Below are 18,296 nucleotides of genomic sequence, written 5' to 3' on the forward strand. Positions count from 1 at the left end.
TAGTTGAAGCAAGTTGACCCTGAATGCTGAGGATGGCTCCATGGCCTCGCCTCAGGCACTAAAATAGCTTGGTTGTCGAGCAATGAAGCAATAGCCCCAGATGGGCAGAGTATCGCCCCATAGGGGGCTTGCTGGGTGGATCCCAGTCGAGGTGCATCTGAGAATCTGTCTCTCGGCCTCCCTGCCTCTCACTTAAGAGAAAAAAATTATACATATTTAAGTCCTTTGGGTCAATGAGTAACTGGCAGGTCTACCCAACAAGTGAATTCTATGATGAGAGACTAAAATATACAAATGGACAAGGGCCAGATCGGATCTAAAAATACGACTTTGATCCACAATCTGTAGCAACCAGTCCAGGAAGCCAACCCACTACCCACAGCAACTTGTCTAGGAAGTCAGACTACTCTGGGCAGCAGCTGGGCCAGGAGCCTGTTAAACAATCACTCCGTAGCAGTCAGTCCAAACAGCCCAGGTTTGGTTAATAACTGACAACTTTGGTTCACTCAGTTAATTTCTGCGCCTACTTCCAACTTAGGACCAACCAGAAAAAGCCAAATAGTACCCCTAACCCATCATCCAGAGCCCACCCACTCGAGTGCCCGCCTACAGCTGCTCTGTGCCAACAGGCTCCAGTCAGGGCCCACCTGAAGACCTGAAGCCCAATCCTTTTCCACTAAAAAGCTTCCCCACTCCCCTGCCTGCCCCTGAGTCTCTGCCAAATAGAAGTGGTGGTGGCAGCTACCTTTCCTACAGTAAGCTCTGGAAAAATAGCTTTTGCTTTTTCTCATTTTGGGTGGTCTTTGTTTATCCCCACAGTAACTATTTGTTGAACTTTTCATTAAAACCTTTGTCCTGTTCTTTGTACCTTGAAAATGATCTCAATCTGGGACCTCAGGGATTCCTGTTACCAGGTCAAAATAAGGGAAACTGCTGAAAGAGGAGTGTTGCAGGCTGAATTATGGATTACTCCTCTCCAAATTCCTATGTCGAAGCCTTCACCCCAGGACCTCAGAACGTGACCTTATTTGGAAATAGGGTCATTGCAGATATAGTTAAGATGAGGTCACCCTGTCCTTATATAAAGGGGAGATTCGGACACAGACAGACACACAGGAAGAATACCACGGGAACATGAAGGCAGATCAATTGATGCTCTACAAGCCAAGGAACCCCAAAGATGGCCAAGCCGACCAGCAGAGAAACTCTGGGAGAGGCCTAGGACCGATTCTCCCTCACAGCCCTTGGAAAGAATCAACCCTGCTGACACCTTGACCTCAGACTTCCAGCCTCCAGAGCTGTGAGACAATACATTTCTCCTGGTCTGAGCCACCCAGTTTGTGGTACATTGTTACAGCAACCATAACAAACGAGCACAAGGAGTATTTTGAAAAAAAAAACAACAACAACAAAAGCAGTTTCAACTTGAAACCGATGTAGCCTTGTGCTCAAGAGTTCGCAATGTATGGACACGGACACAGAAGCAACTAGACAAGTAGGGAGAACACAACCTATGGGACTGCCAGCCATGAGAACGTGGAGTGACTCACGGCGGTGACAGGACGTGCCAGGCAGCCTCCTGCCCCTCCCTGTGGCCCATCACACACCACCTGCCCAAGGGTAAGTCCGCTGCTGGAGACCCTGCCTTGGGAGATGCGACTAGAGGTGATGGGTGCCAGTCCCAGGGTCACGCACGTCCTGTGCACCATGCAAAGACATGGTTCTCATCCAGACTTAAGTGTGAGAGAGCTGGGGAACACACATGCACACCAGCACCCTGTCCTCACCGTGCTCTGGGGTCCCTGAGCTCACTCTCCTCACGCCCACTCCCTACGGCCTGACACTGTCCGAGAGGATTCTGCCCCTGCCTGACTCTGGGTGCTCTGGGGCCCCAGGGGCATGTGGGAACAGGTCAGGGTGGTGGTGCCACGGCTGCCTGCTGCCCACGGGGCCTGGGAGAGCCCTTCTTCGGGACTGCAGGTTGTTCACGATTCACTCAGTCCTCCTTGAGGGAGGGACACCTTTTAAAATTTGCAGAGGCAATCCTAAGGGCTGCTAAAACCTAAGAAAAAAGAAACGTTACAATGTAAAAATTGGCGTCCATGACAGACTTGTCTGGTATAAAAAGCACTTGCTACTTAACTTATGTATTTGCAAATGCATTGGTTAAGAAAAATAAATTGGCCTGACCTGTGGTGGCACAGTGGATGGAGTGTTGACCTGGAATACTGAGATCACTGGTCCCAGGAGTAGGGCTTGCCCAGTCGGGGCACATATGGGAGGCAGCTACCGTTGATGCTTCCCACTCTGCCCTCGCCTTTCCCCCTCTTCTCTCTCAAATCAATAATCTTTCTTTTTCTTTTTTAGTGAGCAAGGAAGACAGAAAGGGAGAGAGATGAGAAGCATCAATTTATAGTTGTGGCACTTTAGTTGTTCATTGATTGCTTTTCATACATGCCTTGACCAGGGGGCTCCAGCCAAGCCAGTGACCCCTTGCTCAAGCCAGCAACCCTGGGCTCAAGCCAGCAACCTTGGGGTCAGGTCTATGATCCCACACTCAAGCCAGCGACCTGGGGTTTCAAACCTGGAACCTCAGCATCCTAAGTTGATGCTCAATCCACTGCGCCACCACCAGTCAGGCGCAACTATCTTCTTTCTTTTATGACATGTTCATTTCTATCAACAAAGAATAAGCCTGACCAGGCGGTGGTGCAGTGGATACAGCGTTGGACTGGGATGCGAAGAACCCAGGTTCGAGACCCTGAGGTCGCCAGCTTGAGCGCGGGCTCATCTTGTTTCAGCAAAGCTCACCAGCTTGGGCTCAGCGGTAGAGCGTCGGCCTAGCGTGCGGAGGACCCGGGTTCGATTCCCGGCCAGGGCACACAGGAGAAGCGCCCATTTGCTTCTCCACCCCTCCGCCGCGCTTTCCCTCTCTGTCTCTCTCTTCCCCTCCCGCAGCCGAGGCTCCATTGGAGCAAAGATGGCCCGGGCGCTGGGGATGGCTCTGTGGCCTCTGCCCCAGGCGCTAGAGTGGCTCTGGTCGCAACATGGCGACGCCCAGGATAGGCAGAGCATCGCCCCCTGGTGGGCAGAGCATCGCCCCTGGTGGGCGTGCTGGGAGGATCCCGGTCGGGCGCATGCGGGAGTCTGTCTGACTGTCTCTCCCTGTTTCCAGCTTCAGAAAAATGAAAAAAAAAAAAAAAAAAAAAAGAGAAAAAAAGCTCACCAGCTTGGACCCAAGGTTGCTGGCTTGAACAAGGGGTTACTCGGTCTGCTGTAGTCCCAAGGTCAAGGCACATATGAGAAAGCAATCAATGAACAACTAAGGTGTCGCAACGAAAAACTGATGATTGATGCTTCTTATCTTTCTCTGTTCCTGTCTGTCCCTATCTATCCCTCTCTCTGACTCTCTTTGTCTCTGTAAAAACAAAAACAAACAAAAAAAGAATAACAGCCAAAATGGTTCTATAAAGATAAGCAAATATCTATTTTCCTTAGTCGAGCCAGTGGCTTCTTTCCCAATTTTTGTATTGTTATATAAAAGCAACATACATATAAGCCATGTACAAAGTACAGGGGATAATTAAATGATATTTTGGAGATGCCTGAATCAGATATTCTTTTGAAAACTGATTTGCAAGCTATCAAGCCATGAAAAGATACAGAGGAACCTTGAATGCATATTACTAAGTAAAGGAAGCCGATCTAAAAGGCGACATGCGGTCTGACTCCAACCGTATGACATTCTGGAAAAGGTAACACAGTGGGGACAGCAGAAAGCTCAAAGGCTGTGGGAGGAACCGATGAACAGGTGGTGCACAGAGGGTTTTTAGGGCAGCAAAACTTCTTCTGTGTGATAAAATAATAGTGGGTACGTGTCATTATATGTTTGTCAAGAAACACAGCCTGTAATTCTCCCTCCTTTTCTGAACACCTATGCAGAGGGTGTAGTCATCATAGCTCTCCATTCTAGTCACTCTGTCATCATTGGTCTCTACAAGGTCCCTCTCCTTTTATTCTTTTTTTTTTTAATTAATTAATTTTTTTTTTACAGAGACAAAGAGTGAGTCAGAGAGAGGGATAGACAGGGACAGACAGGAATAGAGAGAGATGAGAAGCATTAATCATTAGTTTTTCATTGCGCGTTGCAACACCTTAGTTGTTCATTGATTGCTTTCTCATATGTGCCTTGACCGCAAGCCTTCAGCAGACCGAGTAACCCCTTGCTTGAGCCAGCGACCTTGGGTCCAAGCTGGTGAGCTTTTGCTCAAACCAGATGAGTCTGCACTCAAGCTGGCGACCTCGGGGTCTCGAACCTGGGTCCTTCCGCATCCCAGTCCGACGCTCTATCCACTGCGCCACCTCCTGGTCAGGCTTCTTTTACTCTTTACTCATTTTTACCCCTATTCCTGTCTCTGCTCTCATCCCCTAGGGCGGTCACATGGGTCCCTCTCTGTGCTTTTGTAAATGAAAAATTATTATAAGTGGAGGTGTTTTGAATTGACACAAACCAGATGCCATCCTGCCTCTTCCTTTGTTTATTCAATAGTAATGTTTTAAGATATATTTATCCTGCTATGCCCATATGCCCAGAGCTTCTAGCGGCTGCACAGAAGTCCACTGAGTGAGCACCATGGTTCACTTCATCCCTAGATTGGCTCCAGGTCCCATTCCCACAAAAACCCTGACATGAACCCTTTGTGGTCCTGTGAACATTGTTCCCTGGGAAAGACTGCCTGATGGAGCTAATGCTGGGTCACGTCCTTTATTAAACAAAGTATTATGGAATAACCTGATTTTTTAAACCAATGTATGGAGATTTCCTTCAGTTGTGCCAGAAACTGAAATGGACTTTTCATTGTTTCTTTCTCTCTTCCTGTTCCAGGATAGACATCAATCACGTCGATGCCTGACCCAAGCGTAATATACACAGCATCCCACCATTAAAGACTGAATTCGATTTACTGAATTCAATTTTACGTTGAATCTGAAGACAGTGTTGCTATTGGTTTGTATCAGAGTTAGCATTTTTCTTTAATTTGATTTTTTAAAAGGTTGGCTATAGTCACCCTAATGAATTCAATTTAAAGATAAAGAAAATGTTGACAATAAATAAAATTCTAGGCAAGTATGCATTTTTAGCTGAATTAAAAAATAAAGTTTACTCCCTATTATTACTATATTCCTGGCTCCAGGGAAGATTTTTTTTCACCTTCAGATATGCCAGGGTCATGCCAGGTTTGGAGAAACTATTTTGTTCAAGAGATTAACTCTGCCATTGATACTTTTGGAATTATGAATGAGGCCACAGTGTTTTTCCTAGAAATGAACCAAAATGATGATGCTACTGGTCAGTTCTGAAAGTCCATCCTAGCAGCAAGAACCTACAATTGAGCAGGTTGTGAGTCTGGATGACAGTCATGCTCCATGCTGGGAAAAATAACTGACAATATGAAATGAGACCCTTTAAATCTATTTAGACCATTTGCCTCAGTCACTTCAACTCTAGAAATTTATTCTAAGGCAATAATCTGAAAATTAGCTAATTTACACAAAGATATTTAGACAGCATTATTTATAATAGCAAAACATTAGAAACAACCGAATGTTAACATTAGGGGAATGGTTAAATTATGCAGAAAGAATATACAGCACCTCCCACCATGTGAGGAAACAATGGGAAATCTGCAACCTGGAAAAGGGCCCTCACCCTATCAACTGCCACCCTGATCTCCAACTTCCATGCTCAGAACTAGTCACACACTTCACAGTCAGACAAGAATGGTGAAGGAATCCCAGTTAAGGCATCTGACAGTGCCAGCGACATTCAGAGAAACAAATGTAATCAAGTCATTAAAGAAAAATACTGTTTTTAGTAAAGAAATAAACTCAGATACATAAAAACTATAAGATAAGTTACACCAGAATTTGGGGAAACATATCTATAGACATAAAATCATGACAAGGAGTCTTTAAAGACATGAGAAAAACATTTATGACAATGCTAGTGAAGAAAGGATAGAAAATTGTATGTATGTCCCTCAATGAGGTAAAATAAGATACATATATAGGAGAATGCCAGCCAGGAACTTCACCAAAATGTTGAGGGCCATTTGAGCAAGTTGTGTAATAACCTTACACAACACTTTGGGGGACTTTGCATGTCTGAGTGGCACACGTGTGTGTATGTTTAATTCTGAATTAAACACCACCATATATTCCAGGTTTCGGTCCTACATGTAAAGAGCTTGGAACTCTAAGGCACCTGTCCTACCTGTGAAGCAGTATAGTGGTATTTAGTCTTAAATGGATATTGCAAACTCCAGGGCAACTGCTTAAAAAATAAAAATTGAAGTAAAACTGATATAGTAAGAGAGGAGAGAAAATGGAAGGATATGAAATGCTCACAAAACCAGAGAAGGCAGAAAAAGAGCAGAAGACAAAAAAAAAAATAAGAAGAAGAGGGGTGAGGGGTTGGGAGGCTCAGTGAAAAGGGTGAAGGGATTTAGAAAAGGGGGGGCCAGAAAGGAAGAATAAGGTCAATGAATGAAAACAGTATACAGGTGCCAGACTTAATTCAACCATACCAATAATCACCTTAAATGTCAAAGGTCTACATGTACCAATTAAAAGACAGAGACTATCAGACTGGATGAAAAAAAATAATATCCACAAGAACTATAAAGACAAAGATAAATTTAAGGTAAAGGGACGGTGAAAGACATACCATACTAACAGTAATCAAAAGAAAGGTGGAGTGGCTATATGAATTTTAGACAGAGCAGACTTCAGAGCAAGGAAATCTACCAGAGATAAAGAGAAGCATTACAAAGTGATAAAGGGGCCAGATTTCCAAGAAGATGTAAAAATCCTCAATGTGTATACTCAACAACAGAGCAACAAAAAAATGTGAGGCAAATACTAATAGAATCTGCAAGGAGAAACAGATGAATCTACAATTACAGTGGGAGACTTCAACACCCCTTTATCAGTAACTAACAGACCCGGCAAGCAGAAAATCAGTAAGGACATAGTTGAATTGAACAGCACTATCAATCAGTTGGATCTAATTGACATTTATAGACTACTACATCCAACAGTAGCAGATCACACATTCTTCTCATGCTTACTTGGAACACTCACCAAGAAAGACCACATTCTGGCACGTAAAATGCACCTTAACAAACTTAAAAGAGTAAATACCACTGTGTTAGTCATTATGTCACCTTGAATAGACACTATTAACCTGAGTTATGTACTGACCTGAATCTGAATGTATCTTACTAGCCATGGACAATGAAACAGAGTTCATCTTTAAACAAGCATAAAATTAGACAACTGACTGTGAATTAATGTTTTGCTGACTATTTTTTTTAATTCCTGAGTTTATAAATCTAAAGAAGTGGTAACACATCCTCTTGTACTCGTGTTTCCTTTACAACAATCTCAGAATTTTAAAATGCTGAAAGAAACCACCGATTTCAGGTGTATCATTACGTCACAGAATTTAAAAATCTAAGCACTGACACTAATGCATAATTTCAAGGTACAGATCTAACCGAACTACTCATGACCCAGCGACTCTAAAACCACCTTGCGAGCTTTATGCTTCTGTAATGCTATCCTTTGGCACAAGTACAACAAATAATAGATTAACTACACAAATGTGGATTACCTAGACTTGGGGCCATAAATTTTCAAATCCTCAACACCAGAGAAATCAAACACACACGCACATCCCATTAATTCCCCAAGGAGAGGGTGGGTGATCTTTGGAGGAACAAAATTAGGTAAATAGTGCATGATCCAATACCAAGCAAAACATTTCATTAATTCTCTTAAATCCAGCACTGGAGCAAATGATTTTTCTTTGTATTTGCTATTGTTTCTTGTTTTCTACTTACCTTAAACTGTGTGTGGCAGGTGCAACATTGAAGCGGCTAAAGAGGGTTGTCCAATTATGCCAATTATGGGTTAAATGCATACTAATGTGAACTCTGTATTCAGGCTCTGGGAAGGGGACCACCAGCCTGACCGTCTTTTCTCAGCCTTAGCTGCTCCTCGCAACTTGTTGCTCTTCTAACATTTTGAATCATAGTTACATTCAAGGCATATATGATCTCTTAAATGACCTACCAGTTAGTATACACTGGGTTGTGTTTTTTGTTTTCAAGCTAAAGCTGTATTTCTTAGAATATAAAGATAGATGAAAACTAACCCTATTACTTCCTCAGCTATGTCTAAAATACTGGAGTATCTGACCATTGTGTGTGCATATGTTGTCTTTAAATTCCTGGAAAAAAAAAATTCCTGTATTCTCCCTGATTAATTTTTGGTTTTGTCAAAGGTGTTTAAACCTTTGTAATAGCCTATTCATCTGTTGTTTACTAATTTTTCTTTTCTTTTTAAAACTTCTTTAAACACTTGAAACATGTTTTCTTTAAGGTCTCTTTTGTGGTGATCCATTTTCTCTAATTTTTAAAATTCAAATTCTCCATTTGGTTGACCCTTGGCCCTTCATAAAGTCTCTTTCATGAAGGTTTTTCTGCCAAGACTCTCAACTGTTTGTTGTGTCTTCCCCTTCAGTGGGAGCTGGTGCCTTGAGAAAGGGCAGCTTCTAGAAGGTTGGGTGCCTGGGGCAGGCTCATATTAGCCTCTGCAGGGGTAGCATGGCAGTCTATGGGCTTTATCTGTACCAGATTAATTTGTTTTCCAATTTTTAAATAATTTTAGATTTAGAGAAAAGCTGCAAAAATAATTTAGTGCTTCTGTATACCTTACACATAGCTTCCCCTCATATTAAATTCTTAATAGCGGCCCTGGCCGGTTGGCTCAGCGGTAGAGCATCGGCCTGGCGTGCGGGGAACCCGGGTTTGATTCCCGGCCAGGGCACATAGGAGAAGCGCCCATTTGCTTTTCCACCCCTCCCCCTCTCCTTCCTCTCTGTCTCTCTCTTCCCCTCCCGCAGCCAAAGCTCCATTGGAGCAAAGATGGCCTGGGCACTGGGGATGGCTCCTTGGCCTCTGCCCCAGGCGCTAGAGTGGCTCTGGTTGCGGCAGAGCGACGCCCCGGAGGGGCAGAGCATCGCTCCTTGGTGGGCAGAGCATTGCCCCTGGTGGGCGTGCCGGGTGGATCCTGGTCGGGTGCATGTGGGAGTCTGTCTGTCTCTACCCGTTTCCAGCTTCAGAAAAATACAAAAAAAAAAAAATTCTTAATAGCCACTGCCAAGTTGGCAAAACTAATAAATTAACCTTTGCATAAAATTGTTACCTATGCTATAGACTTTATTTGGATGTCACCATTTTCCCACCGATTACCTTTGTGGTGGTTGTTTCGGGATCCTATCCAGGTCCCACCTCTCATTTCGTTCTGTTCCAGTGTTTCGTAGATCCACTGGCTTTTCTCAGTCTTGTCCAGCTCTTATTTTCTTGGGTTCCATAAACAGCTGCAGATTTACGCTATTACCTTTCCACGCTTTGATCTTCTTGTTTATCTTTCTAAACTATAGAGTCCTAATCTTTTAATTCCAAAACGAATCTGCTCTGAGCGGAAGCATCGATTTGATTAGCAGGTAACAGAAGGGAGTTAGCTCCAGGCAACATGAGTGAAAACGATTCTGTAAATTCCACACACTGAACAGATGACTTTCAACTTAATTCTTTGGAAAATCAAAGTATGTACTAGGTGTTCTCACCAGGGATGCAAAAGTCAGAGAATGCAAAAAAAAAAAAAAAAAAAAATCACCTCCCAAATGAGAAAGCTATCATGTTGCAAAGGAAATAAACAAAAAATATCACTTGACACCAATTCATAGCATTTATTGACATTTCCATTTAAAAGGCTAGGAAAGCTGTATAAATTGTAAACATGGAAACCAAACACTTGCATAAATTATTTCCAAAACTCTACATTAGAAAACGGTGCAGCTAATTGAAGGGTAGAAACGTAACCAACGAAGAGAAGGGAGGATTCGATTACTAAATCATAGACCCATACCAAAATTTAAGTGCCCGTTTGAGACCAGCAAACCATGATTGTCAAGTTCAAGTTGCAGGACTGATGCCACGAGTGGCCTCAATTGATTCTGCGTATTTTCGTACATTAACACTCATAACCTAGGAATGAGAGCGCAGGAAGGGTCAGGAGAATGTGGACCTTGACGAAGGAGGAGCCAAGAGGGCATCCCAGAGCATCTCTGCTGAGCAACCTTTCCTGTGAGGGTCAGGCTAGCACAATCGCCGCGCTCCCTAGACGATGCTCTGGAGGGGGGCAACGTTGAGTCTACTCCCCTTCTCTGAAATGAGCCCTACAGGTGCTTCGAGAGACTGGATTGATGGGAGTTTCCATTCCTTTAGCACCTCCTGCTTTCCCCACATCTGCAGGAGGAAGAGTACAGGGTGTCTGGCTTGAACTTGGCCCTGGACTATTCCTAACTTGCACACTTAGGGAATCAAGTTACGAATGCATGAAATGTGGTGGCATGAGGCTCCAAGCTGTCCCGAATGGTTCCATGGAATCATGGACTACAACACCCAAATCGCTTGTTTTTATCTGTCCCGCACCTTTTCACCCTTTCTTGAAATTCGAAGTAGCCCCATAGCAGAAAAACCTGGAAGAAGGGAAAACAAGCCACCCCATAACTACCTACCCTGTGGGAAACTAACTCGGACCAGAGTTCCTCAGCTTCGGACATTCATTCCTTCTCACTTGCTCGCTGGTTCCTAACACTGTTTCACGTTTCCAAAGGCATTTTCATATTCCTTTCCTAAATTCCAATGCCACTGTGTGTTCTTAAGATAAATTCTCAAGTGTACCATTACACACAAAAGCACAGTGGTAGGATTGTACCGTGAGGTTTCGGTTTTCAAGTCTTTTTAACACTAGAGAAAGGAATCCTCATTTAAAACGCTGAAAATCGCCGTGAAAAATATCAAAAGAAACCTGAAATGTACACACCCCTTGTTCATTAGGTATTACATGTCAGCCTATTACATTTTATGAGTATGTTATAGCAGTTGCTCATGGAAACTCCTCTCACCTGTTACAAGACTATCTGGTAATGTGCTGGATGAAATGTAAGGACGAAGTTCAAGTTACCATCCCATAAAAATGGGTTTTGTGGTGAAGGGTCTGTTTGCAGGTATAAAAGTGGACTTCCTCACGCTTCTGTCTGAGATGAATGTGGACAAGCAGGCTCAGGAGGCTGGCTTTGGAGACTTGCTCTGGAGGTAGAAATGAAATGGCTAAAACTCAACTAGAGCTCGTCAGTGTGGTAGTTAAGACTGGAGGCCCCCATCCCCCCTGACCAGAACCTTGATCAGCTTTCCTTCCAAATGACAAACTCATTCACGTCTAAGAATCTAGTAGGAAGGGGATACAGAGAAGTTTACTTAATGATTAACTCGTGAGTTACTTACTGCAAATGCCAATCAGTGTCTGAGCGATGGCTGTGGTCACTGGAGCACTAAGAGGCTGTGCCACGCAGTCAGCACTGACCCTGCTCATAGGTGAACAGAGGCTCCCCAAGTATAGAATGACTTGTTTCGGCCCAAAGCCTTCGGTCAGACTGACCGGTGCTTTGCATCACAAGCCCTGAAAAGTCTGGTTGGCAAAAAACCCACTGAGTCTGCTTACTCAATAGCCATAGACTACCCAAATCAAAACATACTCTGAGATTAAATAAAACTTGAAGAAAATCATGTCGGTGGTTGTCAAGAAGTCAAACATATGTCTTTATAGCTCACAACGTTCCACACAGGATTGAATGCAGCCCAGTGGCTGACCACTGAGATCTGCTCTATACAGTGGAGCAGGCAGTGGAATTCTTACCCCTCTTTTCATACTTGACATTGGGTCCTTCGGCTGACCTGGGTACGCTCCCCTTCTCTCCAGAAGGGATCTCTTCCTCTGCGGATCTTCTCCAAGGTCATTTCCTGGTTGTGTTACTGCGAACGTATATTCACAGCCCTGCTTCCTTTCCTCCTTTCACAGAACACCCTACAGTGCAGGTTAGGAACTCTGTCCCCACATTGTCACAGATCAGGATCAAGTGCATTTCCAATGGCAGCTTCACCCACTTTTTCCATCCTTCCCCAGGCCCCCTCTTGGCTTTCCCAAGCTACCTCACCCTTTCCCCGGGGCAGCACTGCTGTCGTCACTAAAGAAGCAGCTGAAGTCGACTTCTCCCCAACACGCTGCTTCCAGACATACCACTTCCACGTCTGCTGTGAAGTACCTACAGCACCTGAGCACTCTCGATAAATTTTATTGACGCGTAAGCCATGTTATTTACATGTCTCTTCCATCTTTTATACCCGTCTGTGTTATCTGATTAGATTATAAGATCTCAGAAGGCAGGGTTTGTGTGTGACACATTTGGGGCCAGAAACAGCAGAAAATGAGGAGCAGGAAAGGTGTTTAGTAAATGCTGTTTGGAAGTTAATGGAGAAGGAAGTGAATTTAAAAGCAAAAGAGGAGAGAGGAAGAGAAGTCACAAGAGGCCTTTCGTTTTGCTCTGGGTACCTCCATTTGAACCCATTCACAGATGGTTCGCAGCATCTGATATCATATCATCCATTCCACATAATCACACAGGTAACATTTTACACTTTCATAGTGCTTTGTGCTTATTTCTCAAGGGTCGTCTGCACACACGATCACCTCTGATTCTCACAATGAGAAATCCTAGGAGGTGGGCAAGGGAGGTCTGCCCTTGTTTGGCTGATGGGAAGAATGAGGCTCAGAGAAGGGACCTAACAGAGTGAGCTTATGACACAGTAGTCTCTGAAAATGATCGTTTCTCCAAACAGCATTCTCTAAAATACTTACTCAAATTTACAGCTCCTGTCATTACCACTGGAACTTTGAAAATGGGGGGAAAAAGGAGAGACACAAATTTTTAACTTTACATTTAGAGTGTTTCAAATAAGTGGGACTCCAAAGCACGCATGATAGACAGGAGGATCTTTCTTTTAAGTAGATCACACGAGCTGAGTGGCTGCAGACCCCTTTGGGTGTGGTGCTCCCCGTGACAGCTAGTCTGTCCTGAGTTTGTTGACTGGTAAAAACTTGTGGCGGGTGTTTACAGAAAACAAGGGCAAGCCAGGTGTGCTTTATAACCAACACGAGAGTAGAGTGCTGGTGATCCCGTGGACCTGCTCACACCACCCCACACCCCACCAGTTACTGTACGTTCTCTTTGGTCTTGACATCAGTTTAGAAGTGTATCAATTCTAAGAAGAATGATACAAATCAAATTTTTTTATGCTAGTTTGAAAGGCATGGCAGGCCTATTTCTTCCATGTCCAAAGGAGGTCACCACTGTTAGTACACTCTTGGTGCATTTATCACCCCAGGCAGAATGGGAGAAAAGAAAGGCCTGTATTTAGTCCACCTGTTGTCGCACAACTTGAATTCACTGTAGGGTATCCATAATACAATTCTGCTTGCTGTCTGAAATTCTTAAGACCATATCCAGGAAACCCACTACTTCTGAGGGTCACACAAAGAGAATTCTTCAGTCTGGGTATTAAACCGAGACTGAGGGTCAGAAATCAAACCCGGAGTGGGCCTTCTCTGACACACTCTTGGTGCTCTGAAGGCTGCCTGAAAAGGAGTCTCTTTCCTTAATTTCACATCCTTGAGAGATTTATTCACCTGCAGCCCGACCCCGCCTCAGAGATATAGGGATGAAAAGGGGCTGCATTTTAATTTCCCAGAACCCACTCTTCCTGCACGGTGAAGCTGCAGACAGGCTTACTGAATGACATGCCGCAATGTGTGGTTCTGGATCAATGATTACATGGTGGTGTTAGCGCTCTTAAGATGTGACACCGATTTTGCTTAGAGCCCCCCCCCCCCCAATTGTGCCTGCATATCTCTCTTTAAAGTGTTAGCTGAGCTGATTTTAAAAAGGACACACAATAGCAATGGTGTCATCTAAGTCTGCTTTTCTTCTGAGCTTCACTCAGGTACCAGGTAACAGAACAGGCCATGTTGTTCTATTCCTCCCTCTAATGTGGGCAGTGGGGACATGGTGACTTCAGGAGTACACCTCAAGGGAGATGGCACCCTCTGTCAGGCCCACAGCATATAGATGGCTTCAACAGTCACTCAGTGGAGTCAAACACAGTGACAACAGACATCAGGAGCAGCCCTCTTCTCTCCTTTTTCCCCAATGCTCTTCTTGACATTTCCATACTGAACAGACAGGGGGCAGGTGACCACTGTTTCATTTCTAGGTCTTGAACACCCAGAGGAATGTGATGACCAGAGACATTTGCATGAATCACAATCTGGTGATACTTGGAATGTTTAAATATTACCTTTGCTTAAAAGGGCAATTTCTCGTTTGAACACAATTTGGAAGCAACTATTCATCGGCAAAGTGCAAGGATCAGTTAGAACCTCTCAGAGCCTCGTTCTACAGGACTGACCTTGAACCTACTGTCTGCTCAAGTGGGATGCTCTCGGGAGTTCCAAGTGCCCAATTAAAAAACAACTACAATTAAGGATGTAAATCTAAACTTTGATATGTATTTTGAATAACCAAATAAATATGCTTACTTCCACCCCCATCTTTGGGGGAGGTTTTTTCTTTCTTTCTTTCCTTTCTAGAACAAAATGAAACTGTCAACATATTCATCCATCAAGAAAGCCAACGTTGCAGTTCCCAGACACGGAGGCAAAGGGCCCCTCAGAGTGGTAGCACCAGAACAGGAGGGAGAATGCAGCTAGATGACGCTCCCTGTGGAATCCTGAGGCTCTACAATCTATCATTTGGTTTCTCACTAGTCGCTTTTTAAATTCCCGAGACAGTCTCAGTATACTTGTTGTTAATATTCCTAGTAAAATAAGTTCCTATGGAGACAAAGAGGGAAATACAAGCTGTTAATAAAATGTCTTCAGACCTCTCTTCTCAGGACACAAAGCAGCAGGGTCGCCATACAAACCAGCCTCAGATGCGCCTTCCCGCGGACGCGCTGAGTTCCTCTTCGCCCTGTCCGTCCTGTACATTCTCATCGTTCGCCTTGAAAAAGGAGACCAACTTAGCAAGGCTGTTAGCTGAGGTTTGAGGTTTGTCTTTTGTGAAGTTCTGCTGGCTTTTGGCCCAAAGTCCAGAGATCGCGACTGAACCCGAGGGGTCCCAGCGCGTTGCTAACTTATTAAAAGCTCGTGGGTGGTCACGTGACTTCTGGCATCTTCTCACAACGCGACGCACCCCCTTCCGCGGGCCCCTCCGCTGGCTTCCTTCCAGTCTTGCTTCCACGGGAAGCGGATAGTTGGCAGGCGTGCAAGGCGAGGCCCATCAGCTGTGGAAGCTGTGCACGGCGGTCTGTTTTTGGGAGAGCCGCAGGAGCTCCTCGCGGATCGCCTTGATGAGTGAGGCGGAGGAGTGGCTGGGCTGGAGGTCCTCCGTGGAGCTGGCGGCATACGCCAGCCCGGCGCCTGGCAGCCCCCTGGGCGGGGCGTTCCCGGGAGGAGCGGAGGGCTCCCGGCCTGAAGTCCTTGGCACCTGGAACAGCGGTGAAGAATACTCCTGATGGCCGAGCATGTGCGTCTGCAAAACACAGCAGAGGGTGCTGCACTTCCCATATGAGGACAGGAGGGAAAAGCAAGTGCAATCTGGCAGCAGGCACGTGCCCAGGACGTCCTCCACCCATTGCCCACTCAATAACTCAGCCCTCTGATAGGAACCTCTGGGACTAGAATGCAGAGAATAACTGACAAAATTGTCCAAGGGAGGGCAGTACAAGAAAGAAACCCTTGAACTTGAACTTAACAGATGCCTCATAAACACTTGCTTAAGGACAGGCAGAAAGGACGATCTGGCCAGCCAAGTAAGTCTCTGTGTCTGTGTGTGGAGGTGAGCAGCCACTGGGAGAACAGGAAGGGACCCAGACAGCTGGAATGGAAGGAAGGGAGCTTGGAGTACCCCATGGGGTTGAAAGGTCAGATGAGGAACTCTAACAGTTGCAAAAGATAAGCAAGTACTGACGGACTGACAAAGCAAACAAATGCCTTTGTCCCAGGACTAGAGCCCAGGGGCCATGGAACAGGGACAAGATCGCAAAATCATTTTCCATTTTCTCTGTCTGTATGTCTGTCTATCGAGAGCTCTGTAGAGCCTTTTCTTTTCAAAGTTACCTGCACTAACACATGACAGTTTTGCTTATATTTGCATAATACAGGGTTGGGCAAAAGGATGTTTACAGTCACTCAGTATGGAAAATGACACAATAATTAATACATAATAACACAAGAATAAACTCTGTTTCATGTGCTCACAATTGTAAACCTACTTTTGCCATACTCTGTATAACTGGGTATTTATTTGACAAGAATTATTATGTTTTCAGAGATTTCTTTTTCTTTCTAATTTTTTTCAATGAAAAAGCTTGCTCTGTATGTATACATGGGTTCTAAATCTGTGGTTTCACCTAAGAGTAAGCTATCAAACATTAGGATGTGTTTCTACATTTCACTTTTCCCAGTAGCGATGGGAAGCACTCTAAAGTGATCACTGGGTTTGACAGGAAATTGCCAAACACCTCACAAAACCACAATGGCACAATGAAGGCAGAAAAAGATAAATGTCAGCAAATACCTGAGATTTCTCACAATGTATCTTTCGGGAAAAAAGTTACATTCTACGGTTAATTTCCTTCATTAAGTAAACCCATCTGGACATTAAAAAATTATCTGCTAAAAAGACACATAAATGCAATGAAAGTTGTGGCATAAAATGCATAACATAGGACAAAACAAAACATATTATTTTGGTTTAAATGTTCATATTCATATATTTATCCTCCATGGATAGAAAATTCTTAAGGAAAAAAAAGAAAACACAAAGGAAAGCCTCTGTACCAGTTACCTGTGTCCATACTGATTCTGTTCTTACAACAGAGGGATCGGAGGGATGAGAAACCTCCAAAGTAAACCCTGGGCCACAAAATGCCCCAAACTGCGTGTGCTTTTGGCAAAAAGCATCTACTCATGGTACTCATAATGGACATGTTAATAAACCCAATAGCAAAGCATAGGCAGTGAGCAAGGTCATGAGTATTTATATAGTGAGCACACTCAAGACCAAGTCCAACCTGACCAGGCGGTGATGCAGTGGATAGAGTCGGACTGGGATGTGGAAGAACCCAGGTTCAAAACCCTGAGGTCGCCAGCTTGAGCGTGGGCTCATCTGGTTTGAGCAAAAGCTCACCAGCTTGGACCCACGGTCGCTGGCTCGAGCAAGGGGTTACTCAGTCTGCTGAAGGCCCACGGTCAAGGCACATATGAGAAAGCAATCAATGAACGAAAGTGTCGCCACAAAAAAACTGATGATTGATGCTTCTCATCTTTCTCTGTTCCTGTCTGTCTGTCCTTATCTATCCATCTCTCTGACTCTCTCTCTGTCTGTTAAAAAAAAAAAAAGACCAAGTCCAGATTTTAGTTACCTACAGGTTCAAATTCACTATTGCAAAGTCAAAAATCACAGACACAGAAAGTACAATGGTGGCTGCCAGGAGCTGGGGAGAGGGACGAAGAGAACATTTGTGCTCAGTGAGGACAGAGATTCAGTTTTACACGATGAATAAAAGCTACAGAGATGGATGGTGGGAATGGTTGCATACCAGTAGGAATATACGGAAAACCAATGAACTTGACACTTAAAAATAGTTAAGATGACAAACTATGATATGTGCATTTTATCACAATAAAAAACAATTGTAAATTATTATTATTATTTTTTACAGAGACAGAGAGAAAGAGTCAGAGAGAGGGATAGACAAGGACCGACAGGAACGGAGAGATGAGAAGCATCAATCATTAGTTTTTCGTTGAGTGTTGCGACACTTTAGTTGTTCACTGATTGTTTTCTCATATGTGCCTTGACCGTGGGGCTACAGCAGACCGAGTAACACCTTGCTCAAGCCAGCGACCTTGGGTTGAGCTGGTGAGCTTTTGCCCAGATGAGCCCGCGCTCAAGCTAGCGACCTCGGGGTCTCGAACCTGTGTCCTCTGCATCCCAGTCTGACGCTCTATCCACTGCGCCACCACCTGGTCAGACTATAAAAAAAATTTTAAAACTGTTATTTAGGTCTAGATTTTCTACAATGAATATTGCTTTTATTATTTTTAAAAGGTTATTTAAAAATAAATCATGATTTTAAGTCTGAAATCTGCCTCAAGAAAAATGATAGACTTTCTAAAAATTCAATGCCAATTCTCTCCCAGTCTGGGTGGGAGGGATCTACCATCTAAAAAGTATAAGCAAAAATATACTCAAGGGGGGAAAA

At 44.2% G+C, this 18,296-nt stretch overlaps 1 protein-coding gene across 2 annotated transcripts in view; it reads right to left on the bottom strand.

Moving 5' to 3' along the window:
• Positions 1–9,810: 9,810 nt before the first annotated feature.
• Positions 9,811–18,296, bottom strand: part of KIAA1549 (KIAA1549 ortholog) — a 132,842-nt gene continuing 124,356 nt past the window's right edge. Inside the window, exons 20-21 of one of the 2 annotated variants that reach the window (XR_010729452.1) lie at positions 14,952–15,559; positions 9,811–14,859 (exon numbers count right to left, since the gene is read on the bottom strand). Coding sequence is in view for 1 of the 2 variants with exons in the window: in XM_066262393.1 (XP_066118490.1) it covers positions 15,308–15,559 (252 nt within the window). In the remaining variant the exon portion in view is untranslated. Of the gene's footprint in view, positions 15,560–18,296 lie in introns of both variants that reach the window. The other variant, XM_066262393.1, reaches the window with a different exon arrangement.

Source organism: Saccopteryx bilineata, chromosome 2, assembly GCF_036850765.1.
Source record: "Saccopteryx bilineata isolate mSacBil1 chromosome 2, mSacBil1_pri_phased_curated, whole genome shotgun sequence".
Lineage (NCBI taxonomy): Eukaryota > Metazoa > Chordata > Mammalia > Chiroptera > Emballonuridae > Saccopteryx > Saccopteryx bilineata.